Below are 27,508 nucleotides of genomic sequence, written 5' to 3'. Positions count from 1 at the left end.
ATTGCATGTGATTGTTGCATTTAACCCCAATAGTGGGGTCACTTACTGAGTATTTCTTTAAATACTCAAGCCATGTGCTACTACATTTTTCAGGTTAAGGCAAGGCATTCCTGTACGGCTGACGACGGCATCGCAACTCGAGATCATGGCACATGCATAGGATAGTGGTATTCATTTTCTTAGACTTAGGATAGAATAGGATGTTTTAAACTTAAACGCTTATTTATTTTATTTCGGGTCTTTTGTTGTGTCGTTTTAAAGATGTTTTCGAAACACGTAAGTCCATGGTTGTGTTTTAAGATAAAGGTTATGTTTTATGTTATTTAAATGAAGTCTTCCGCATTCAATTTTTATGGTATGTATACAGTAGCGACCTTAAATTAAGTAGAAAATTTCGGGTTGTTACATACATGCTCGAAAACATCTTTAAAATAACATAATGAAATATAAAATAAAAAAATAAACATTAAAAAGTAAAAACACCCTACATTAAATCAATTAATTGAGGAAATTAATATTTCACATGATGATCATGCGTGACTCCATCTTGTTCCTAATTGAGTTATGAATTTGACTCTAAAGGGTTGTCTTTTGAATTGCATGGGTGATAATTACTTTTGTAGCCAATTCAATATGGACTTTGGGGACCTATGCCTTTCCATTTTGGGGACCTGGCTAAATATGGAATGGAAAGCATAATTTCACAAAATGGAGTTCACTTTTTTCCAATATAAGGTAAGTAGTTGAATAGTTCCCTTGAGTGTTGATTTCGGAACTTGAAAAATGGGATCCCATTTCTCAATGTTTGGAGAGGGGCGTAGTTTCTAATTAGATAATAAATAAATTATTTATAAGAGAATCGATGGTATTTAGGCAAAAAAACGTAATTACATGGGTAAAATAAACTTTAACCTAGTTATAATTATGAACAACTCACAAAGAATTGACTAGCCTTGATAATTATATTAATGGACACAAAGAGTTTAATTTTTAATAATAATTTTGGTTATTTGATTTATACCTTAATATTATCTATTGTAGGAAAAATTCAAGATTATTAATATAATCTTGAACAATATGCACTTCACTTATTGGAGTATCACGTTCGAGTAATAATCTAAACAGTTTATAGTAAATAGATAATGTTGAGTGTGTTATCCTCATAATACTAATGATACCCCCACATTGTAATTATTAAAAATGATTTGATCCAAATTATTCACGTGGGGACATGCGAGTGGGGTATCCTATACAATGAGTTTGTATAAGACTCAACCACATATATTTAATTTCTCTTTTTAAATCAATTAATTGAAAAAATTAATACTTCGCATGATGATCCAACGCGACTCGATCTTAATCCTCACTGAGTTATGAATTTATGCCTGTGAAGGGTTGTCTTTTGATTTTGTATGTGGTGATAATGGCGTTTTGTATCCAATACAATGTGCCTAAAATTTTGGGGTCCTAGCCAAATAAGGAGGTGGAAACATAATCACAAAATTGATCCCATATAAAGTAAGTTGATGAATAGTTCCCTTAAGTGTTGATTTCGAAACTTCTCAATGTCTCAAGAGGGCCTTATTTTGTAATTGCATGGATAAAATAAACTTTTGATCTAGTTGTAATGATGAACAACTCAGGAAAAATTCACTAGTTTGTAATGATTATATTAATGGACACGACTTGTCATATATAGTACATAAAAGTGTAACTCTAGATTTATAATAATGTATCCTATGGTTAATGAATGAAAATTAATTAATTAAAGATTTTAATTAATCAACTTTTATCTTGCCAACTCATAACACTTAATTTGAAGTGCTTAAATTAATATTTAGTTATAGGCCCCTACTAGACTCAAATAAAACACATTGACATGATAGAGTTGAGGTTGTGAGATTGGATAACATTCATGTACCCTATAAGCACGGGCCATCATAGATGAGGCACATTCTTATGCCAATGAGGTAGATTCAGAGTAGTCCCACTACGATTAAACCTTACTTAGAACTCAATCTGTTTCGAGTATATGGTATCGTGTATGGAAATAAAGTAGAGGTTCTTATCAAGATTTCTGCTTCATAAACCAACTTTGAATGGATTAGGGACAACATGAATACACTATGAGATAGCATACTTGAGGATCCCTCCCTCCCAAATTATGACATGATATTACGATCCGACTTTAGTCATCACCTATTCCATAGTATGTATGCATCCGGTCACAATTATAGAACCATAATATCCCTAGACCATATATCATGTGCGAAAATGATTTTGTGCTTCAACAAGACCTTTGTTTTGAAACTAGTCCTTGGGTGGACCAGATACCATATGGATATATTATGAGATGGGAGAAACGAGTGTATGGCATGATGTTATGGTCCTACTTGAGAATTGTAACGCCCCCTTAGGTTTAATAAAGAAATGGTTTAATATATATATTAAAATATAAATAACAAAAAAAAAAAAAAAAACGACCACCTCTCCTTTCATCTCTCACCCTCCCCTAAAATACCTCCCTCATTCAGTAAACAAAACAGAAACTGGAATAAAATATTTTATGGAGGAAAAAAAAAATACATACAATGGAGTCTTAGACAATAATGATAATAATGATGGAGATGGTTAGACAATAATGGAGAGATCCGAGTAGACAAATAAAGGAAGAGAGATGTCATTTGAAAAGGTTAGTAGTCAGATTTACCTCTTCGTTTCTATGAATAATATTAGCGATTATTTAGATTTAGGTCGAAATTTAGAAATTTAGAAATTATCTATTGCAATGATCTGTATTAGAAATTATCTATCCTATCAAGAGTCTATTAAAATTTGTCAAAAAAAAAAAAAAAAAAAAAAAAAATCCTTGATTTCAATATTGACCTTATTTTAATGGGAATTATGTGCAATGAGAGGGGTTTTAGAAATTTTTAGCACATTTTGCATGGGAAAGCGAGCTTAGCAGGATCACTATGTTGTAAACCCATCTTAAGATTGGGCGTCGGATCATGNAAAAAAAAAAAAAAAAAAAAAAAAAAAAAAAAAAAAAAACAGATAGATAAGAAAGAGAGGAAGATAGGGAAAAGGAAGATGGAAAACAATTTCAAATAAAAAAAAAAAAAAACTAAGACTTGGAAAACAAGATGAAAAGATGGGGAAAAAAATGAAAGAAAGGCGGAGAAAGAGAGAAAGATTAGGTAAACAAATAATAAAAATAAAAAATAAAAAATAAAAAAAGACAATACATGGAAAAAAAAGAGGAAGATTAGATTTGGAAATAAGCCAAAAAAAAATCTGGGAATAGAATTAAATTGATGAATGAACAGAATTAAACGATTTAAAGAATTAAACAATTTAGATATGGGAGTAGAATTAAACTTCTTAATTATAGAATTAAACTCCCAAGAGAAACTGATTAAAAGAATTACATTTAAATTGCTTAAAATAATTAGATATAAAGATAGAAAATTGCTTAAAATAATTAGATATAACGGTAGAATTGAACTGCTTAGAAGAAAGGAAAAAAAAAAACGGGAAGGAAAATGGAATGTTCAGATGACAAGTACCGTAAACAGAATTAAAATATACAGAGAAGAGAAATAAATAAAGTGAAGGAAGGAAAATAGAAGGTATGAGAAATTATTATATTTGTATATATTAAAGTAAAGAAGAGAAATAAATAAAGTGAAGGAAGGAAAATAGAAGGTATGAGAAATTATTATATTTGTATATATTAAAGTGCAGAATTAAAATAATTAAAATATACAGAGAAAAGAAATAAAGTGAGGGAAGAAAATGGAAGATATGAGAAATTATTATATTTGTATCTATAGAATATAATATTAAAGGTTAATTATTCAAGTCGCTTGAAATATTAATAATATTGAGATATTTTTAATTTAAGTTTTAAGTTTTATTATCCTATATAATTGAGAAACAATGAAAACATAGAACTCGATTTTTATTGAGGTGGTTTAGAGCTGTATTTCACAATGTTAGTCGGATTATTAATTAAAATGTGAAATACTAATAAAAGGTGACGAATGATGTGATAGGAAGCAAACCTTGGCAACATTTGGTGTAGTTCTCGAGGAACGGGAGTTTACGTTAAAAAAATTAGAGAATACTTCGGCTAAGGCCAACTAGGTAAGTGGCTCACCCGTCGTAGGTTACGCGTTATTTGCTGTATGTTGGTACGTGCCCGTGGATATGCACGTGTCATTAAATTGTATGCTAGTTTAAGGTGCTTAAGTACGAAATCATGTGAACGTGAATGTATGTTATGTATGCTGCTTAGTTGACGTGATATGTTATGCATGTGACGATGTGTGGCCCTTGAACGATTATGGCTTGTTTGTATGAATATTTGAATGTAACTGCATGAATTGCATGACACGAAATACGGTAGATTGCATGAAACATAACCCCGCTAGGAATATGTATGATATGTAAAGAAATGAGAATGAGAATGACATGTAAGCATGAAAACGTGACAGGGGGTTATGTTCATTAATGATAACTGTAGGACTAGTGGGACCTCATGCATATTGTGTGTTCATGCATTTGGGGGGATACCCCTATCCCATCACGAGGGTACGGACGCGTACATCCAATGGCAGGACAACGATCGTTATGCTTTGAATAACGCTGCCGTGACGGTTCTAGTTTTAACGTGTCCCGGTATAAGGGGCTCCCTTAGTATGCCCACCGGCTAGGGACAGTGGCCCAGCGGTGTGCGAACTAGCTGGTGAGCCCATACTCGCACGTATGGGCTACGTGTAGAGTATATGGTACATGTCCACGATAACCTGTTAGGATTACACCGTAAGGAAAATGAAACGAAACGAAACGAACGAAAGATAGGTTTCATCATTTCATTGCATGTGATTGTTGCATAACCCCGATAGGGGGTCACTTACTGAGTATTCTAGAAATACTCAAGCCTCGTGCTACTTTACTTTTTCAGGTTAAGGCGAGGCACTCCTATACGGCTGACGACGGCATCGCAACTCGAGACCATGACGCATGCATATGGTAGTGGTATTTATTTTCTTAGTCTTAGGCTAGAATAGGATGTTTTTTAAAACTTAAACTCTTATTCATTTTATTTAGTCTTTTGTTGTGTCGTTTTAAAGATGTTTTCGAAAAATGTAAGTCCATGCCTGTGTTTTAAGATAAAGGTTATGTTTTATGGAATTTAAATGAAGTCTTCCGCATTTAATGTTTATGGTATGTATACAGTAACGGCCTTAAATTAAGTAGAAAATTTTGGGTCGTTACAAGAATTGTCATCTATTAGTTAATATGTATGCACACAGATATTATCAAAATCATAATGTCCACAAGCCATTAGTGCCACTCAAACAGAGGTCGTGCATCACCATGACATGCATGGATCACTATATGGTCATGCCTCACCATGGCATGCATGGATCACTATATAGTCGTGCCTCACCCTGTGCATATATATGTATGTATCACACAGCACACGCGCGCATTTATAATAGATACATATCTACATGCATAAATACATACATACATATACATATATACACATCACACATATATAACATGAATGTACTTATACATTTTTATAATTTTCATCCTTTTTTTTATAATTTTAATATTTTTTGTTTTAAATGTGCAAAATGTTACCATATATTCTATATTCCGTTTATTAAAAATATATTTTTCAAATAATTGTAAAATTTGGAAGATTTCTATATTAGATAGTAACTAATAGTGTGATTATTATAAATACTTTATTATAATTTTATTTGATAACAAATGATATACTTTTTTTTTCTTTTTGAAAAATAAAATTATAGGTCATATTCAATTCCGTTTAAACATAATTTAAGAAAATTTCTTAAAAACGAAAAAAATATAAAAGAAAAATTTTAACAAAAATATCAAAAGAATAAATGGGAATTAATTTTGAGTTATTCTCTTCCGCCCCAGTTCAACTCATTAAATTTTAATCAAATCAATATAGAAATATCACAAATAAACAAATAAAATATTTTTGGTTGAATATGTTCCTAATTTAATTATTTGGATGGTAAAATTTTTCAATCAAATAATGAATTCGGCTTAAGCTAATCATAAAATATCCATGTTAGGTTGATTCGAGTTATTGGAATAATTTATTAAAAAAAATTAATATAAATAAAATGTTAATATGGAAATCATTTTATAATTTGTTTTTAAATACGAATTTAGTTGACTTGGTTTGATCCTGTTATTTGAATAACTATTTTAACACCCTAACACTCATAAAACAATTTTTAAAAAACAAACAAAAATAGGATGACAAATTTAAAACGCTCTCACTCTTTTATGTTTTCTTACCTGTTATATTATTCTAAACAGATCATGAGACTAATATTGTCTCATATTCTAGGTAAATCCCATGGTTCCACCTTTTATGCAATAATAAATTTATTTCCTATTTTTAATTCCTACTTTTAAGCAATAATGTAAGAATAGTAATTAATTTTTTTTTTCTTTTGCAGGTGGAGACCTACACGCTACCAAATGAGAAATTAACAAGCTCTACAGATGTGCCAGAGGGCTAATATTTTGGTGTTGTAGTGTAGTTTCAATAAGTAGTGTGTTGAGTAAGGCACCAATGATTCTTAAGCAATAAACAAGTTCTCGACATTTTTTTTGGATACATGGCCTTGCAAAGTGTGAGCAAGTCTCAAACGAAAATTAGGTGTCATGCTAAAAAGTTGCCATGTAGTCAATGGATAGAACTCCTTGAGAGTTTTGATGCAAATTGAAGCTATGAAATCATGCTAGATGAGGTTCTAAGTATGCTTAAACAAGTAGCCGCGTTGAGTTCTCTTTAAACATTACTTGTGGGTATCGTCATGGTTTGCTTAGAATTTAAATATACATGTTATGATAGAACTGAGCATGTTTTTAATAATAATTTTGATTATTTTATTTACAATTTGGTATTATTCATTGTGAAAAATTTAAGAACGTGTAGTCTTGAGCAATATGTGGTTGACTTATTGAATGATCTTGATAAACTAAAGAATCTATAGTATATATGTTTATAAGATAAAATAAAACTTACCCACCTCTCTCCACTAACCTCTCATCCCAATTTCATCCTCTCTCTTCAATCCACTACACAATATCACAGTTTGTCAAAAAAAAAAAAAANAAAAAATAAAATGACTTTCAACAGAAGCAGATTGCAGATTTAGAGATTTTGGTCTGTTATTACCGTAAAATCCTATCTCATATTTCGTTTTCATTTATATTTATGGTTATAAGAAATTAATTTAGGATAGATCTTCTTTTCCACTATTAGATATTTTTCCCGATACTATAATAATCAAATCTCATTTTCACAAATCCAATTAATTAGAAATATCTGTAATAATCAAATCTCATTTTCACGTATCCAATTAATTAGATTTTTATCTCATATTTCGTTTATATTTATGGTCATAAGAAATTAATTTAGGATAGATCTTCTTTTCCACTATCAGATATTTTTCCAGATCCTCTAATAATCAAATCTCATTTTCACGTATCCAATTAATTAGATTTTTGTTGGCAATTCTATAAATCTGTAAGATTAGACAAACAATCGATTAAAATTGGCCAATAATATCTCTATAGAAAATAAATACCCGAGGAATGTCGGTTTAGAGAATAAAAATCTATTTATACAATTAGAAGTGAGGAAGGAAGATTAAGGAAAGATTTGGTGAACATAATTTAAAAATAAGAGGGAAATGACAAGAAACTCCATTAAATTTTATCCCGTAACAGTATATTCCCCACAACAGAAATAATAAAAATTAAATAGTGAAAATAGCATTGTCAAAACTTTTAACAATGGACCAAGGTAGATCAGAGATAATGTTATAGAGTTCAAACTTAAAACCGATGTCATGGGCTCACATAAATTGACTCAGATTTCAAAGGACAGAATCAAACTTTCATTAAAGATATATTCATGACAACGACTTAATCTAATCATGTAAGTAGCCTTACTATCAGCATGGTTATATTTGATATTGACACGTGTCTGTGCACGTGTCATATATACTGATATGTGTGAATTATCTATGAATCGGTATGTTTATATTATGTTTATGTTATGTTATAATATGTGGATTGTATGATAATAATTATGGTACGATGTGTTCAAAGATATGTTTGAGATAGGATACGAGAAGGATGCACAAAAAGAAATGTAACGATAGGAGTAAGATACATTCATGAAACATTAAGGTTAGGTTACATATCGGAGTGCTATGGATAGGGGAGATTGATGAAAGAATATGGTTAGGATATGAGTAGAAAGAGATCGATTTGTGATAGATTGATAGAACGATAGCGTTAGGATACGTTTATGTGATGATATGACTAGACTGTGATAGGTATAAGAATGTTAAGGCTATGATAAGTTAGGGAATGATATGACCACGAAGTGTTTACGATATGACATGTTTATGATACGACATATTGTGATGTGATATATTATTTTTAGATTGTTTTGTGTGATCATTAAGATAATTGTTATATGAATTGCACGTTATGAAACGACATGTTAAAAGCATGGAGCGTTATGTTATGTTTTCTAAATTGTATGTATACAGCATGTTATGAATGATATGATATCATGATAAATGAAATGAAATGAAATGTAACTCCGTTAGGATTATGTATGTTACGTAGACTTAAAAATGAGAAATGACATGTTAAGCATGAAAGATGATAGCGGGGTTATATTCATTAATGATAAAAGTAGAAATGTTGGGGACCTCATGCATTATGTGTGCTCATGCATTTAGAGGGATACCTCTATTCTATCACGAGGGTACGGACGCGGACATTCAATGGCAGGGCAATGATTGTTATGTTTTGCATAGCGCTGCCGTGATGGATACTAGTTATAACGGGTGTTTGGCCTAAGGAGCTCCCAAAGTATGCTCGCCCGACAAGGAAAGTGGCGCCCAATGGTGTGCGAACTGATTGGTGAGCCCATACTCGCATGTATGGGCTCTGTGTAGAGTATATGGTACACGTCCAAATTACTCGTTAGGACAGTACCGTAGGGAAATAGATTGAAAGGATAGGTCCTGTCATTGCATTTCACATATTCTTGCATTTAACCCCCAATAGTGGGGTCACTTGCTGAATATTTATTTAAATACTCAAGCCATGTGCTACTACATTTTTCAGATTAGGCAAGACATTCCTGTACGGCTCACGACGACATTGCAACTCGAGACCATGGCACATGCATAGGATAGTGGTATTTATCTTCTTAGACTTAGGCTAGAATAAGATGTTTTTAACTTAAACGCTTATTTTTTTTATTTTGGGTCTTTTGTTGCGTCGTTTTATAGATGTTTTCAAAACACGTAAGTCCATTGCTGTGTTTTAAGATAAAGGATATGTTTTATGGAATTTAAATGAAGTCTTTTGCATCCAATATTTAGGATATGTTGACCGTAGCGACCTTAAATTAAGTAGAAAATATCAGGTCGTTACATGCACGTGTCAATTCACATGTCATAACATATCATATGTCATAACAGTCACATAACATAAACTAGCACGCCTTCAACATATCACACCATAACATATTGCATCACAATATATCATATTATAAACAAATCAATTTAACACACAGACATTCGCGTAACATCTCATTTCATAAATATTTACATATACAAGCATAAGACATGCGAAGCCATGGGCATGTGTCATCAATCACCACACAATTATAACCAAACAACAATGGGGCCACTTACTTAGTTGGCCTAGGCCAAACCTACTACTAATCTTTGATGCTTGATGCTAGAGCTACTTAACACGGCTCTCACAAATTTAATTCTGGCTAAAGAGTCCAAAATCATAAATTAGAACTGCTAGACGGATTCACTCACCTAATTTGGCATAAAATAATTTTAAACTTATTTCTAATTATTTAATTTAGCTAAGCCTATTATACATAAAAACTTACCCGTAATAATTTAAACTAACTAAACCTAATTATGCATAAATAATTTGAACTCGATTCCAAAAATTTAGGTAGCCAAAAGGTAGTCATACTAACCTTAAATGCTTCCAAAGAATTGATACTAAGAAGAAAGGGTTCGAGCGTATGAGACCCAAGTTAGATCAGTCAAAATACTGGCCTTGAGAGAAAGTGTATTCTTCGAATGGATTCGAACCGATGCTAAAATGAAGTGAGGGATCTCCCTTTTACAGTGTTAGATCAGCCAAAATACTGGCCTTGAGCGAAAGTGTATTCTTTGAATGGATTCGAACCGTTAAAACGAGATGCTAAAATGAAGTGAGGGACTTTCCTTTTATAGTAGAAGCAAACCCTTCATTTCTAAGTTTTAAGCGATGTGGGACGACTTTTTTTTTTCTTTTTCTAATTTTTGGTTAGTACAATTAATACATTCTTGAACAATATGTACTTCATTTACTGGAGGATCAGGTTCGAGTAATAATCTAAAGAGTTTGTATAAAAGAATAAGGTTGAGTTTATTATGTGTTACACTATTGATTCGCGGCATTTTGTAATCGTTACAAATGATTTGATCTAAATTATTCATGTGGAGGCATGCGAGTATGGTTATCCTATACAATGAGTTTGTATAAGACTGGACCACAAAATATTTAATTTCTCTTTGTAAAACAATTAATTGAGAAAATTAATATTTTACATGGTGATCATATGTGACTCGATCTTAATCCTCACTCAATTATGAATTCCTACCTGTTATGTGTTGTTCTCTCATTTGTATGGGTGAGAATGACTTTTGTATCCAATTCAATATGTCTATCATTTTGGGGACTTGGTCAAATAGGTAGCTCTAAACATAATTTCATGAAATGGAATTCACGTCTTCCCATATAAGGTAAGTAGATGAATTTAAGTGCTGATTTCAAGACTTGAAGACTGGGATCCCACCTTCTCAATGTTCCAAGAGGGGCTTAGTTTATAATTAGATTATAAACAAATTATTCATGGACGATACCTAAGAATGTAACTTTAAGTCTATAATATAGTGTCGTAGAGTTAATGAATGAAAATTAATTAAAGAGTTTAATTAATTTTTGTATCATTATTAGAGTTAGTTGTCCCCTTACTAACTCATAAGATTTAATATAGAGCGTATTTAATATGTTAAATATATTAAAATAATTATATATATATATATATATATATATATATATATATATATATATNAATATTCAAATTACTATTCAATCATATAATAAATATAAAGGAAGAATAATATTTAATTTAAAATATTCAACTTAACCTTTAATATATAAAATATATTAAAACTACACAAGGAAAAGAATATTGTATTTGATATATTAAATATTAAAATAATTAACGTATCTCATATACATTAAATTAAATAATTATATATATGTATATATATATATATTCTCGTTCTTGGTACAACAATTTTATATAAAACTCTTATTCTCTCGTCTCTCAATTTTCTTGAGTAGAGGTTCCATAGGCCTTGTGTTCAAGTCATAGTTCCGAAGAAACTTCAACCTTGTTGAACTACAAAAGGCAGAGGTTTTACTTTCATATTAAATGTTTTCTTTTAGCTTTTAATAAAATTAAATTGATTTCCAATGCTTCCGCTACAAGGATGCAAAATGCATTCCCTTTATTTCTAGATAGCATCTAGTTTTAGGATAAGTATTATACTTAATTAAAACACATGGACATGATAGAGTTGAGGTGACTAGATTTGATACCACGTACCCTATAATCACTAGTGATCATAGACGAGGTATATTCTTAGACCAATGAGGTAGATTCATATCCAATTTTTGTCATCACCTATTCCTTAGTATGTATGCATCTGGTTGAAATTATAGAACCATAATATCCCTAGACCATATATGGTATCATGTGCGGAAATGATTCAGTGTTTTAACAAGACCTTTGTTACATAAACTAGTCTTTGGGATACAATATGAGATGAGAGAAAGGAGTATGACATGATGTTATGGTCCTACTTTAGAATTGTCTATCTATTCTTTGGTATATATGCACCAATATAGGATCAAAATCATAGCGTCTACAGGCCATCAGTGTCACTCAAACGTGGGTCGTGCCTCACCATGACATGCATGGATCACAATATCGTTGTGCCTCACCATGTGCACATATATGTATGTATCACACAACACACACATATACATGCATAAACATGCATAAATACATACATATACATACATATATATACATATACATATACTATCATGCATTTTTTTAATTTTCATCATTTTTGCTTTTAAATGTGAAAAAATTTACCATATATTCATTCTATATTCTTTTATTAAAAAAGATTTGTCCTCCACTTAATAATATTTATTTATTGATAAAAAAATAGTTAATTTCTATATTAGATAATAGACTCTCTATCAAATAGTTCTTAATAAAGAAAAAAATATAAATAAAAAATTTAACAGAAATATCAAAACAATAAATAGGGATTAATATTGAATTATCTTTACCATATTTGAAGGGAAGAGATTTCCGCCCACATCCAACTAAGGTAAGTTGAAAAAATAACTGATTTAATTAAAGGTTAATCAAATCAATATAGAAATATGATTTAATATTAAACAAACAATTATTTTGGATGAACATATTTTAGACCTAATTTAATTTTTTAGACAGTAACCTTTTTCAATCTAATAAATCTTTATCAAATAATGACTTCGCCTAATCTAACTATAAAATATTTACGTTAGGTTGATTCGAATAATTTACTAAAAAAGATTTAATAAAAATAAATTGCTAATATAGAAAACCTTATTTAATAAAAATAAATTGCTAATATAGAAAACATTTGTTAATTTGTTTTTAAATACTCGTTTAGTTTACTTGGTTTGATCATGTTCTTGGAGTAACTATTTTAACACTCTAATAAACATAAAATAATTAGAAAGAAACAAATAAAAAAAATAAGTTGCCAAATTTAAAACGATCTCACTCTTTATGTTTCTGGTTGAGTTAATATTTTAAGTAAATCCAACCATTTCATTTACTACCAAAATTTTCCCCTTAAAAAAAAAAGTAATAATAGTAATAGTAATAAATTCCTTTCCTATTTTTTATTCTTAAATTATCTTATAAAATCATTTTTTTCCCTAATCTAAAAATCATAAACTCACCAAAGAAAATTAATCATGGAACTTTCTCTCAAACCCACAAAAATCAATGTAATTTTTCTTCTTCTCTCTTTGAATTTCAATTTTTTTTTTCTTTGTTTTCTTTCTATTGATCGGGTGGGCTTGACTTGTTATTCTACTTTTCATTGGTTTTTCTTTACGATTACTTAAAATGATTATGAGTTTTTGTTCAAAACTGGGATTGGTTGATTGAAAAACTTTGTTTCTTTCATGTAACCAACACAAAGATGAACCAATAAACCTAACGGCCTTTTTCAACATTATTTTATCTTGAAACAAAAAAAGATTGAATCATTTTTTATTTTGTTCCGCAGGTTACCGTGGCGAGAATCTCAGCCGTGATCGTACTGGCATTGGTAAGCTTAGCCACAGTGGACGCTATGAATCCGCGTCTAAGTTCGAACTCTCTGAAATTTCAGGCCATCAATTGCCGAAAACACTCGGCATTGCTGACGGAGTTTGGCGGCGTTGGCGACGGAGTAACTTCAAATACTCATGCGTTCCGAAAAGCGATTGAACATCTCAGCACACTCGCAGCGGATGGTGGTGCTCAATTGATAGTTCCGCCAGGGAAATGGCTGACCGGAAGTTTTAATCTAACTAGTCATTTCACACTTTTTATCGATAAAGAAGCAAAAATTCTTGCATCCCAGGTTCGACCCATTGAGTATTTTATTTTTATAAAGCTAACAACTTTTGGGAGTGGTGATTTGAATTAATCTTTAATCGAAACTAAATGAGCTCAATTTGTTCTTCATAATTTAATGGTGCAGAATGAATCAGAATGGCCACTTCTGGAAGTTCTCCCATCTTATGGGAGGGGAAGAGATGCTCCGGGTGGACGGTACAGCAGCCTCATCTTTGGAACTAATCTCACGGATGTGGTTATCACAGGTGATTATTTTTCTATTGTCTTTTAACATTCTAATTTTTTTAAATGGTTTAGAAAATTATAATCTTTGTAAGCTTCCCTGCTATCAGAATTAAATAAAAAAAATTAAGGTAAATGGAAACATAAAAAAAAACATTTATAGAAAATAAAGTTGGGTTGGTGACATGGTGTAGGTAACAACGGTACAATCGACGGGCAGGGATCTTCTTGGTGGGAAAATTTTAAGAAAGGGGAGCTCAAGGTAACACGACCATATGTGATCGAGATCATGTACTCTGATCAAATCCAGATCTCAGATCTCACTTTGATCAACTCACCTTCTTGGTTTGTCCATCCGATTTATAGCAGGTTTCACTATTTCACCTCAATCCCATTGTACTTGTATTTTAGGATTATGCTACCCTTCAAATCATTCCCGACTTAAAACAAATTTGATTTATATGTATATATATATATATATCTATGTATGTGTATATATATATATATATTATGATTTTTTTTTTTTTTAATTAGTTTGGTTTGGTTGGGTGAAAATGCAGAAATGTGATTATCCAAGGGCTTACTATCTTGGCTCCCGTTACCGTACCCAACACCGACGGAATTAATCCAGGTTCCCTTCTTCTTCACCTTTAAAATCTTAGGGTTCTTTTCTTTGTCAATCCCTCTCTCTAATTCTCTATTCGATTTATCAGATTCTTGTTCCAACACTCGAATAGAAGACTGCTACATTGTCTCCGGTGACGATTGCATTGCCATCAAGAGCGGATGGGACCAATATGGTATCAAGTTCGGAATGCCGACCGAGGACCTTGTCATTCGTCGCCTCACTTGCATCTCACCAGATTCTGCAGGTATCGCCCTTGGCAGCGAAATGTCTGGCGGAATTCGCAACGTCAGGATCGAAAACGTCATCGCAATCAATACACAGTCTGCTGTCAGAATCAAAACCGCTCGCGGACGAGGTGGTTTCGTCAAGGACATTTTTGTCCGAAGAATGTTTCTATCCACGATGAAATACGTCTTCTGGATGACTGGAGACTACAAATCGCATGCAGATGACAAGTTTGATCCCTCAGCGTTGCCGGTGATTAAGAACATTAATTACAGAGATGTGGTGGCTGAGAATGTTAATATGTCGGCGAATTTGGCAGGGATATCGGGAGATCCATTCACGGATATTTGTATTTCGAATGTGAAGATTGGATTGTCGAAGAAGCCTAAAAAGTTGCAGTGGAACTGTACGGAAGTTGAGGGATTTAGTAGCGATGTGGATCCGCCACCATGTGCTCCATTGGCTAAGGCATCAAAAAGCGGTGGATGTGACTTTCCTGAAGATAAGTTGCCAATTGAGAATGTTCAGTTGAAGTCGTGCTCGGTTGAAATTCGTGCCTTCTAGTAAAGACTTTGTTTTTTTAAAAATTCTATGGAATAAATGGTAATGAAAAATTTAGTGAAGATATAGATAAAATGTCTTTTCCTTTAAAATATATAAAACAAAAAAAAAAGTTTTTAAATTTGAAAATGAGTTATTTCAATTGTAATATTTAGTGTTCTTTAGTAATGCTAAAACTCAAAATCAACAAAATAATACTCTAAAATTGAAAGAATAAAATGTAACCTCTTAAATCTAAATAAGTATAAATCCACCGTGAAGTTTTTATGGTATTATTAATACACCTTATTTTGTATCAAATTTTGTGTAATCTTTTTTAGGTTTTTAGTACAATAACTATATGGTGTAGGAATTGAATCTTATGTCTTAAAGAAGTGAGTGCATATCAATTATCGTGAAACTTTGGTCATTGGTGGCTAAAGGTAACACCTGAGTTAGAAAGAATTCGGAGAGAATAAAAGATAAGAATGAAGAAAAAAGAACCTAAAAAGGAAATTAAGTGATGTTTAAAGAGAAAAAAAAGAGGAAGGAAAATTTTTAAATTATCGTGAAGTATTAGGAGCTTTTACTTTAGTTGTTTTTAGGAAGTGTGGGTCCATATTTGCTCGTATGGGCCATGTGTAGAATAGTAAATAAACATTCAATGACCCACTTAGTGTTAGGATCGCACAACAACGCACACATTCGATCTAGATAAACACAAAGAACAGGATATAGAAAATGCAAGGAGAACTCTGGCTAAAGGATTTATATTGATGACTCCAAGTATGTACAATAAGAGAATACAGAGAATACAAAAAATACCTCTTCAAAGGTTCGCCCGGGATATATATATATGGTTTAGCTTACTATATTTAGTTTTACTAGATATAACCATCTACTATATATAACTATTTACCATATATAGCTTTACCCGATATAGCTTTACCCGATATAGCTTTTTACTATACATAGCTATTTACTATTTATGACAATTTACTTTATATGTCATTTACCAAATATAGCTTTACTATGGGTTGACTCAGCTATAAATAAGCAGCATGCTCCATAACCTAACAATTCTCCCACTTGGAGACTGATCTAGTCAACCAAGAATTTCATTCTCAAACGATCATGAATATCTTCACTACACCATACCAATTGAGGTTTTGCACAACCTCAATATTCCAACATCAACACATTTTGTCAACATGTTTGCTAGGTTCTTTGCACCCTCTATCTTCTCAAAACACATCACCATCTTCCACTAACCTGCAAGTGAAATGGTATCGCCTTCCGTGTTTTATCTTTAAATGATAGGCCGGGTTCTTCATCAACTGTATGACACTCTAACTATCTCTATAAAGAATCTTTTCGTGCTGCTTCTTGCCCAATTCTTCCAGATAGTCAGTCATCCATATCGTCTTCTTTCCAACTTCAGCTATTGCCACTTACTCAGCCTCAGTACAACGCATTTTTGAAGCCTAGACGTCCCATAATCCATGGCTTGCTCCCACTTGGTTGTATCCTCCAACTGTAGGACCTCCTCAAAGGGTTGTGGTTCCCTTTCATGAGCAACAGATAGTGTAATGAAGGTACATACATATCTGGTACACTGATAGTACTGGATGATCTTCTTAACACCAGCTCAGGTGTCACTTGCTCCACTGCTGATTCCTCTGCAGTAGTCTTAGGAGTTTCATGAGTTTCTGCTACAACATCACTAGGTGAGTTTTCTTGCAACTCAAGCTTAACTCCCACTTGCTTCATGGTCTTGGAACCTTGATCCACATCTGGTTCCTCAGTAGTAGTCTCAGGAGTTTCATGAGTATCTGCTACAACATCATTAGGTGAGTTTTCTTGCAACTCAAGCTCAACTCCCACTTGCTTCGTTGTTTTGGAACCTTGCTCCACATCTGGTTCCTTAGTAGTAGTCTCAGGAGTTTCATGAGTATCTACTACAACATCACTAAGTGAGTTTTCCTGCAACTCAAGCTCAACTCCCACTTACTTCGTCGAACCTTGCTCCACATATGGTTCCATTTCCAACCGCACTTTCTTCAATTCTCTGGCGGTCCTTGTGAAGCTAACTCGTTTCTGCTTGCTCATAACGTAGTTCTCACAATGACCCACATCAAAAGATTTCAGACCTTCTAGAACTTCTTTCGCGACCAGCGTTTTCATTTCTTTCACGCTCATATGTCCAAGTCTATTGTACCATAGACTTGAATTTGAAGCACTCTCAGTAACAGCAGCTATGTTCATACACCCTGTAGTGGTGTATAAGGTTCCAGATTTTGAGTCACGTGCTACCATCGTAGCACCCTTCATAATTTTCCACGAACTCTTCCCTAACTTTGTTGCATAACCTGTGCTGTTCAACTGACCCATAGAGATCAGGTTCTTTTTTAGACCAGGAATATACCTGACATTCTTTAATGTCCACTGATTTCCTCTCGGAGTTTTTATGCAAACATCTTCTTTTCCTTTAATCTCCAAATCTTTGTTGTCGGCAAGATACACCTTCTCAAAATTTTCAGACTTGAAATTCCGGAACAACTCTTTATTTGGAGATGAATGAAAAGACGCACCTGAATCTAAAATCCAGGATTCAATCGAACTGTCCACACTGAGAATTAGAGCATCCTTAATGTCTTCTGCTGAATTTATAGAATCATCATCATCTCTAGATTTGTGATTCTGCTTCCTCTTTGGTTTTGTACAACCTGTCCGAAAGTGACCTTTTTCTCCACAATTCCAACACGTTACGTTTGGTCTATTTGGAGATTTTTCTCGGTTCTTTGATTTTGATCGCCCTTTGTTTGGGCCCTTCGGTTTACTTCTTCCCTGTTGGTCAACACTGAGAGCACTACCAGAGGAATTTCCAATTTCTCGTTTGCGAGTACTTTCGCTGAGAACTACATCTTGAATTTTATCAAACTCAGTTTATCAAATCCTCGGGAACTGCTGATTGCAGCAACAACAGTATCCCACGACTTGGGTAAAGATGACATCAAAATCAATGCTTTAATTTCATCTTCGAAATTAATTTCCACCGAACTCAGTTGACTTATGATAACTCTCTAAAAGGTAGAGTTATATCAAGTCTTTTTGTAGTTAATATTTCACTCTTATTCACCATTTACTCATTTATTACCCAATTTATTCTACTTAGTGAGAATGAAATCGTTTATTGCGGTCTAACATGAAAAAAAAAATATGATTTGGCATAAAAAGATCTTAATTGAGTTATATGGTAAAATTTCAGACATTTATGCTAAACCATGCAGAAGTAGCAAATTTGGAAACAGATGGGAGATGACATGGAAATTCTAAACCCACATCATCAGTCCAAGTGGGTCATTAACTACCCAATGAGGAACATCCTATGTGAACTACTTATTCCTTTTCAACCCTAAAGGGGAACCCAGGCTCAATATAAAAGAAAAAGGAAGACCAAGAGGAGAGGAGCCACATTTTGGGGAGAAAATCGAATTACACAGCAGCAGCCTCTACTGCAGTGAACTGCTGTGAAACAAGAGAAGAAGAAGAAAATCCTAATCCAGCAGCTGTTGACAGCAGAAGGAAAAGGAGATCAACAAGGATTGATTAGGGTAAAGAGGTGGACGTGAGAGCTCAAGAGAAAGAAACTTCCATTGATGAACGGCAACAAACCGGGATAACTCTCTATTTCTTTATTCTCTTTCCTTATTCCATCAATTTTACATGATGAAGATGCGGATTCCTCTGTTTAATTCAGTTTGTATGGAGAGCTAAACTTAATAGGGGAGGCAAGAGAGTTTTATATAGTTTAAGTATGTTGACGGTATGATTTTAGTTTATTAAAGAGTTGTTGTTAATGATTTACATGTATGTTTAATTAGCTACTTTACATACATAGTTGTTCTCTTATTCGGGAGAAGAGAGGGAGCAATGAAATCCTCTTTAATACTCTAGTTCCATAGCAAGGAGACTTGAAGGGTAATAGAAGGGTTAGGAATAATTCTTCTCCTAGAGCCTTGTTAATAGAAATTACAACGATTATGGAAATAATCACCATTCATGACCCTCGGAAGTGGGCTTGAGAATCTATTAAAAGGAACTAAAATCTACCACAAAACTCAACAACTTATCTATTTAATCTCTCTTAGCCGAACCTTCCTCATTATAGTTGATTTTCTCATCATTTTCTGTTTTTCGACAGCAGTGGCACTCTGTTTTAGTTTTGTTTAAATAGTTAAAATCTTCAACACCCATTTGAATGTTACCCAAAAACTTACTTAATTTCCAGCGATAAAATTAACCAAAAAGATAGGTTCCCTGTGGAATCGATAATTTACTTATTACTTGCTACTTGCGATAGTGTATACTTGCACTTATTCTTGTGAATTTTACATCATTTTATTATATACATCCACAAGCGATCAACTTACGATCATATTGAATTCATTTATATGATCCACAACAGATCCACCTTCAAACATCTGTAGTTTGAACAAGCTCCGCATCAAATACACCTTGTTCATAGCCAACGGTTTTTCATACATATTCGGCAGCGCCTTCATCAGATCTGACGTTGTCTTCTCCTTGATGATGTTAAACGCCACGTTTCTTGATAGCGTCAACCGGATCATCCCTAAGGCTTTTCGATCCTTGAGCTTCCACTGCTCCGTGGTCATGGTATCCGGCATCACTCCCAACAGGGGTTCGTGAAGATCTTTCTAGTACAGATAATCTTCAATCTGCATCTTCCAAAAATTGAAATCGGATCCATTGAACTTCTCAATTCCAATCTTTGAACTTTCCATCTTCACAGATTGTGGTGACTTCCGCCTAGCTCTGATACCAGTTGTTAAGATCGCATAACAACGCACACACTCGATCTAGATGAACACAAAGAACAGGATAGAGAAAATGCAAGGAGAACTCTAGCTAAAGGATTTATATTGATGACTCCAAGTATGTACCGTAAGAGAGAATACAAAGAATACAGAAAGTAGTTTTCAAACGTCTGCCTGATGAGATATATATATGTTTAACTTACTATATTTAGCTTTACCAGATATAACCATCTACTATATATAACTATTTACCATATATAGTTTTACCCGATATAGCTTTTTACTATACATAGCTATTTACTATTTATGACAATTTACTTTATATGTTATTTACCAAATATAGCTTTACTATGTATAACCGTTGACTCAGCTATAAATAAGCATCAGGCTCCATAACCTAATACTTAGTATAGTCACCTAAGAGAATACAACTTTTAAATGATAAGTCTCATTCATGATTGCATGTACTGAGTATTTGTTAAAATATTCAAGTCACATGTTACTTTTATTTTCTACATTTGCAAAGCATCATTGCACATTTGACAGTGACATCGTAACTTTATAAACCATGACACATGCATAGAATAGTTGTATTTAATTTCATAGACTATAGGTTAGTATACGGTATTTATGTTTTAGTTTTACTAATGTCTATTTTAATTTTAAGTTGTTTTGTTTTAAAGACTTTTTATTAAACATTAAATCCATGGCAATGTTTTACGAATACGTCTCAAATGATTATTTCCGCATAAAATTGTTACATTATGTATATGATAACGATTTTAAGTTAGTACTTGAAAGCCCGTAAAACGGTGAAATTCCAACAAGTTTACAAGGAGTTTGAACGGAAGATGTGATTGATCAAGCCTGATTTGGTTTTCCTTCTTGGCTTGATGTGCTGCCAGTCCTTGAATGTCGAGACCTACACACTACCAACACCATTCGAGAAATGAACAAGCTCTAGAGATGTACCAAAGTGCTAATATTTTTGTGTTGTAGTGTAGTTTCGATAAGTAGTATGTTGAGTAAGGCATCAATCATTTTTAAGCAATGAACAGGGCCTCGATATTTCTTTAGAATTCATGACCTTGCAAAATGTGAGTTCTCATGGGAAAGTTAGGTGCCCTACTAAAAAGTTTTCCTATGGTATATGAGTGAGTGTAACGACCCTATATTTCTAGTAACCTAAAGTCGTTACCTTCATCATAACATACTCTCTTCTGCGGAAATAAACATTTAAAACTTCATCATAAAACATTTTCATGGACTTACATGCTCAAGTAATAATCTAAACAGTTTATAGTAAATAGATAATGTTGAGTGTCTTATCCTCGTAATATTATTGATACCCCCACATCGTAATTATTAAAAATGATTTGATCCAAATTATTCACGTGGGGACATGCGAGTGGGTTATCCTATACAATGAGTTTGTATAAGACTCATCATATATATTTAATTTTTCTTTTTAAATTAATTAATTGAAAATACTAATATTTCGCATGATGATCCAACATGACTTGATCTTAATCCTCACTGATTTATGAATTTATGCATGTGAAGGGTTGTCTTTTGATTTTGCATGGGTTATAATGGCTTTTTGTATCCAATACAATGTGCCTACAATTTTGGGGTCGTGGCCAAATAAGGAGCCATAAACATAATTTCACAAAATGGATCCCATATAAAGTAAGTTGATGAATAGTTCCCTTAAGTGCTGATTTCGGAACTTGAAAAAAATTGGATCTCATCTCTCAATTTCTCATGACGGCTTATTTTGTAATGGCATAGATAAAATAAACTTTTGAAGTGTTTAAATTAATATTTAATTATAGGGCCCCTAAGCACTAGCCATCTATGATGAGGCACATTCTTATGCCAATGAGGTAGATTGAGATTAGTCTCACTATGATTAAACCTTACCGTGATAACCAAAAAAATATATAAAAAATATAAATAATAATAATAATAATAATAAATAAATAAATAAGTAACAACATTTCCCCACTTTTGTCCACTAACCTCCCATTCCTTCCCACAATTATCTCTCCTCGACATAAAGTAACGAAAACAAAAAAACAATAATGGTCAGATTTACTTGAGAAAGAAGAGAGAATGACTTTTACCTAGTTAGATTCACTAGAGATTTAGGTGAAAATAGATCTGATCAATAACGTATATATTAAATTTCATTTTCTTTTATCTCGTTTCTTTTTAGAAATCATACCCAACTATAGTGAGATCTTTATTCAATTATTACAATGGGTTAGCTTTAACTTAGAAACTAAACATCAATTATTTGTACTAATTCTAGTAAATCACGTCAATATTAGATTAAATTTATATCAGTAACCAAATGAATAGATTAAAAATAGAATGGTGAACAAAATTTGTGAACAGTAAACATGAAATAAGGAAAGATTTAGAGACAGGGATCCATTCGATTAAATTTATATCAGTAGCCAAATGCTTCAGCTAGACATTTCGAATATAGATAAATTACTTAGTGTGATGACCATAGATATGGAAAGGAATGCACCGACGTATACTAACGTGTAAGTAATTTAAAATGAAATGAAAATGATTAGGGAGCTTGATAAATGACAATATCTTATAGTATGCCATAGATGATAAATGACAATATCTTATAGTATGCCATAGATATTAAGGGTGGTAGTGTTTGAAATAAAATAAGTAGGTAAAGATGAAATTAAAGTATCATTAAGGAAAAAAAATTGAGTTAAAGACCATAAAAGTTTAAAACATGTATACTTAAATTGATGGGGGAATGACATAAGTGTCTTTAATGGAAGCTAAGCTTTGTAAGTATTGAGATGTAGAAAACTTTCCTACCTTAATACGAGTTAAAAATTAAAAAAAAAAATAATAATAATACAACCACAGTTATGGAAGTTGTGAGGTGATTTAAAAGTATCGAGCAACAGTTTGGATGAGCCATTACGATCATGGTCAAAATTTTAAAGGTATATGGGAAGGGACTACGCTGTGAAATTGTCAATATACCTTAAATTTAAGAAACCATGATTTAAGATGAACTTGGGTGGAGGATACACGAGGATTATAGTGGGACATTGTCTCTAAATCAACTAGAAGTTTTGTGGTTATCCTCCTTGGGGTACACGAATGCACTCAGGAAGCTCAACATAAACAAATTGTTGTAGAAAATTACCGATCAATTTTTCCTAGCAATGTCAACTTGGTTAAAAGGTATTACCATAGTTAAAGTTTCAAGACATTTTAAGTATGATTTTCAAGTATCTCAAGTTTCATGGCATCTGAGGAAATCTCCATGCTTATATAATACCAATTTTTAGAAGAAAAATTTGTTAAGCTCATTCTTGATATTACAAATGCGTTGAAAGGGTTGTGATGCCTTTCGGTTATAGTCATAGGAACATTATTTTGGGCTATACTAGATAAGGTATACCAAGAGAAAAACCTATTTGACAATGTTTCCAATGAAAGTTACCAAATTCTCAAATTCTAGCTTGACCACAAATCAAATACGGTAAGTCGTTCGTAGATCCAAGTGATTTACCAGTGCATTCAATTTGCATTGGGTTAGGGTGGANTGGGGGAATGACATAAGTGTCTTTAATGGAAGCTAAGCTTTGTAAGTATTGAGATGTAGAAAACTTTCCTACCTTAATACGAGTTAAAAATTAAAAAAAAAAATAATAATAATACAACCACAGTTATGGAAGTTGTGAGGTGATTTAAAAGTATCGAGCAACAGTTTGGATGAGCCATTACGATCATGGTCAAAATTTTAAAGGTATATGGGAAGGGACTACGCTGTGAAATTGTCAATATACCTTAAATTTAAGAAACCATGATTTAAGATGAACTTGGGTGGAGGATACACGAGGATTATAGTGGGACATTGTCTCTAAATCAACTAGAAGTTTTGTGGTTATCCTCCTTGGGGTACACGAATGCACTCAGGAAGCTCAACATAAACAAATTGTTGTAGAAAATTACCGATCAATTTTTCCTAGCAATGTCAACTTGGTTAAAAGGTATTACCATAGTTAAAGTTTCAAGACATTTTAAGTATGATTTTCAAGTATCTCAAGTTTCATGGCATCTGAGGAAATCTCCATGCTTATATAATACCAATTTTTAGAAGAAAAATTTGTTAAGCTCATTCTTGATATTACAAATGCGTTGAAAGGGTTGTGATGCCTTTCGGTTATAGTCATAGGAACATTATTTTGGGCTATACTAGATAAGGTATACCAAGAGAAAAACCTATTTGACAATGTTTCCAATGAAAGTTACCAAATTCTCAAATTCTAGCTTGACCACAAATCAAATACGGTAAGTCGTTCGTAGATCCAAGTGATTTACCAGTGCATTCAATTTGCATTGGGTTAGGGTGGAGTTTTTAACCGGTTTCATGTCATGATTTTGACTTCAAAAATTTACTAGAATTGGGGTAGGTAGCGGAAAGAGAAGAAGTATTACAAATTTATTGATTTTGTATGGGAAAATAAGCAAATTTGTATATGGAATTNGCCATTACGATCATGGTCAAAATTTTAAAGGTATATGGGAAGGGACTACGCTGTGAAATTGTCAATATACCTTAAATTTAAGAAACCATGATTTAAGATGAACTTGGGTGGAGGATACACGAGGATTATAGTGGGACATTGTCTCTAAATCAACTAGAAGTTTTGTGGTTATCCTCCTTGGGGTACACGAATGCACTCAGGAAGCTCAACATAAACAAATTGTTGTAGAAAATTACCGATCAATTTTNTAATCTAATGAATTTCCTCGAAACTTCTATAGTAAATGGACTATACAGAATTGTGATCAGTCANTCAAGACATTTTAAGTATGATTTTCAAGTATCTCAAGTTTCATGGCATCTGAGGAAATCTCCATGCTTATATAATACCAATTTTTAGAAGAAAAATTTGTTAAGCTCATTCTTGATATTACAAATGCGTTGAAAGGGTTGTGATGCCTTTCGGTTATAGTCATAGGAACATTATTTTGGGCTATACTAGATAAGGTATACCAAGAGAAAAACCTATTTGACAATGTTTCCAATGAAAGTTACCAAATTCTCAAATTCTAGCTTGACCACAAATCAAATACGGTAAGTCGTTCGTAGATCCAAGTGATTTACCAGTGCATTCAATTTGCATTGGGTTAGGGTGGAGTTTTTAACCGGTTTCATGTCATGANTATAACGAAATTTCGGTCTATACTAGCACCGTAATATCTTATTGGGGAGGAAGATTAGAATTAGAGATTAATCGAGAAGCAAAGATATGAGCGTGGTAAATCATAACATATTCTACAATATAATAAACATAGAATTAAGGCAACAATAATTTAGTTAACTATAATACATTAAATGGTGTCTAAATTCAATTATGAGTCATATTTTATAATAACCAAATAGTAACAACATACGCAATCAATAATGTTTCCTTTTCTTATCTTACGCATGACATACCTGACAGTGATGGGACATCAGCGGTGGGATCATGGAACATGCAAAGCCTACATCGTAAGCTAGTTTACAAGATCCATAACCTAGAGCTCTGATACCAATTGTAACGGCCTTTAATTTTCTACTTAATCTAAGGTCGCTACTATATACATATCATGAACATAGAATGCGGAAATACTTCATATAAACTTCTTCATAAAACATAACCTTCATCTTAAAACACTGTCATGGACTTACGTGTTCAAAAACATGTTTAAAACGACACAACGAATGAATAATTTTTCTCTTAGAGCCTTATAATAGAAATTACAAGACGATTATAAAAGTAATCACTATGCATGACCCTCGAGATAGGGCTTGAGAATTTGTTAAAAACACCTAAACTTTACAAAAAAGTTAGAGTTAGAACAAGTGTCACACAATTGTTGTCCCGTTGCCACAAGAGTGCAATTGTGACACCCTGCACCATGTTTCATGAACAATATGTCATGATGAGCCTCATGTTTTCTTCACCTAGTTGAGATGGCCTATGTAATGTATTATTAACAGAATGTCATGATCATGTTTTACAACAATCATGTGAAAATGTCGGTCTTTTATGGGGAGTGATCTAAGGGCCACTTTAGGGGTAGTTTTCGGATGGACCACATGTTACGAACCAAGTTAAGCTATATGTATTAGGTCCCTAGATACTCAAAAAGTTATAGTACCCTAGCTTAAAGACACAAGTATGAGTTTACAAATAGGCTACTTACCGAGTCTTCGTACTCACTCCATATTTCTCAAATTTTTTAGATAATTAAGAACTGGTTGGGAATGAGAGCATACTTTAGAGTGAGAGACAACTCAACCATGCAGCTTCCAACTTTACTTTGTTTTAGAATATTTTTTAGTCTTCTCTTTATTTTGTGTTTAAAATCTGTTTGTATGAACTATACTTTAATGTAATATAAATATATATAAGTACTTACGTTTTGAACGTCTTATTTTTCTTTTGTGAAAAAATTGACCATATTTTTACGAATCATTATTCGTGCTTTGGAGGCCTCGAAAATCGAGTCGTGACAACATGAAACTTGATAAATGATATCAAAGTGATACCTTTTTCAGTAAGATACTGATCCGTGGACAAACATAGATAGAATCTAGTGGGGATGTGACACCCAAGTAAAGGAGGAGTACAAGAATGAACGAAGACCACATTCGAACTACAGCAATCTTGAGGAAAGGATGACTAAGAAAAGTTTTTAAAAAAATAAAAATTACTACATATACCAATAATGTATATCTTCCTTTTCGATTACTTAATTATAAGAACTCCGAAGTTAAGTGTTTTTGCTTGGAGAAATCCAAGGTGATCTCTAGGAAGTATGTGAGTGAGGACAAAATATGCTGAAAAAACTCGTATTGATCTGCGAGGATAGTTTCACTCTTAGAAATAAGTAACATAACCAGGTTGCAGTGAATACAAAGGAATGTTGAGACCATCGACTTGTATTTATCTGGGAGGATAGTCCCATCATCTCGTATTGGTTGGTAAGAATAGTCTTCACTCTTAAAAGCAATAGCCATGTTGCAATGAATATAAAGAAATGTTGAGACCATCAATTCGTATTAGTCTGTGATGATAGTCTTCACTTTTAGAAACAAAAAGTAAGTAACATAACCATGTTGCAGTGAATCCAAAGCAA

At 32.7% G+C, this 27,508-nt stretch overlaps 1 protein-coding gene across 1 annotated transcript; it reads left to right on the top strand.

Moving 5' to 3' along the window:
• The first annotated feature begins 13,218 nt into the window (after positions 1 to 13,218).
• Positions 13,219 to 20,351, top strand: LOC111783857 (probable polygalacturonase). The gene is made up of 8 exons (XM_023664695.1): positions 13,219 to 13,251; positions 13,536 to 13,874; positions 13,995 to 14,115; positions 14,287 to 14,461; positions 14,653 to 14,723; positions 14,806 to 15,498; positions 18,992 to 19,015; positions 20,302 to 20,351. The coding sequence occupies exons 1-8, from the start codon at positions 13,219 to 13,221 to the stop codon at positions 20,349 to 20,351; spliced, it is 1,506 nt and encodes a 501-aa protein (XP_023520463.1).
• Positions 20,352 to 27,508: the final 7,157 nt, after the last annotated feature.

Source organism: Cucurbita pepo, unplaced genomic scaffold (genome assembly GCF_002806865.2).
Source record: "Cucurbita pepo subsp. pepo cultivar mu-cu-16 unplaced genomic scaffold, ASM280686v2 Cp4.1_scaffold000109, whole genome shotgun sequence".
Taxonomy (NCBI): Eukaryota; Viridiplantae; Streptophyta; class Magnoliopsida; order Cucurbitales; family Cucurbitaceae; genus Cucurbita; species Cucurbita pepo.
Note: the sequence above shows the minus strand (reverse complement) of the source record. Positions and strands in the feature narration are given on the sequence as shown.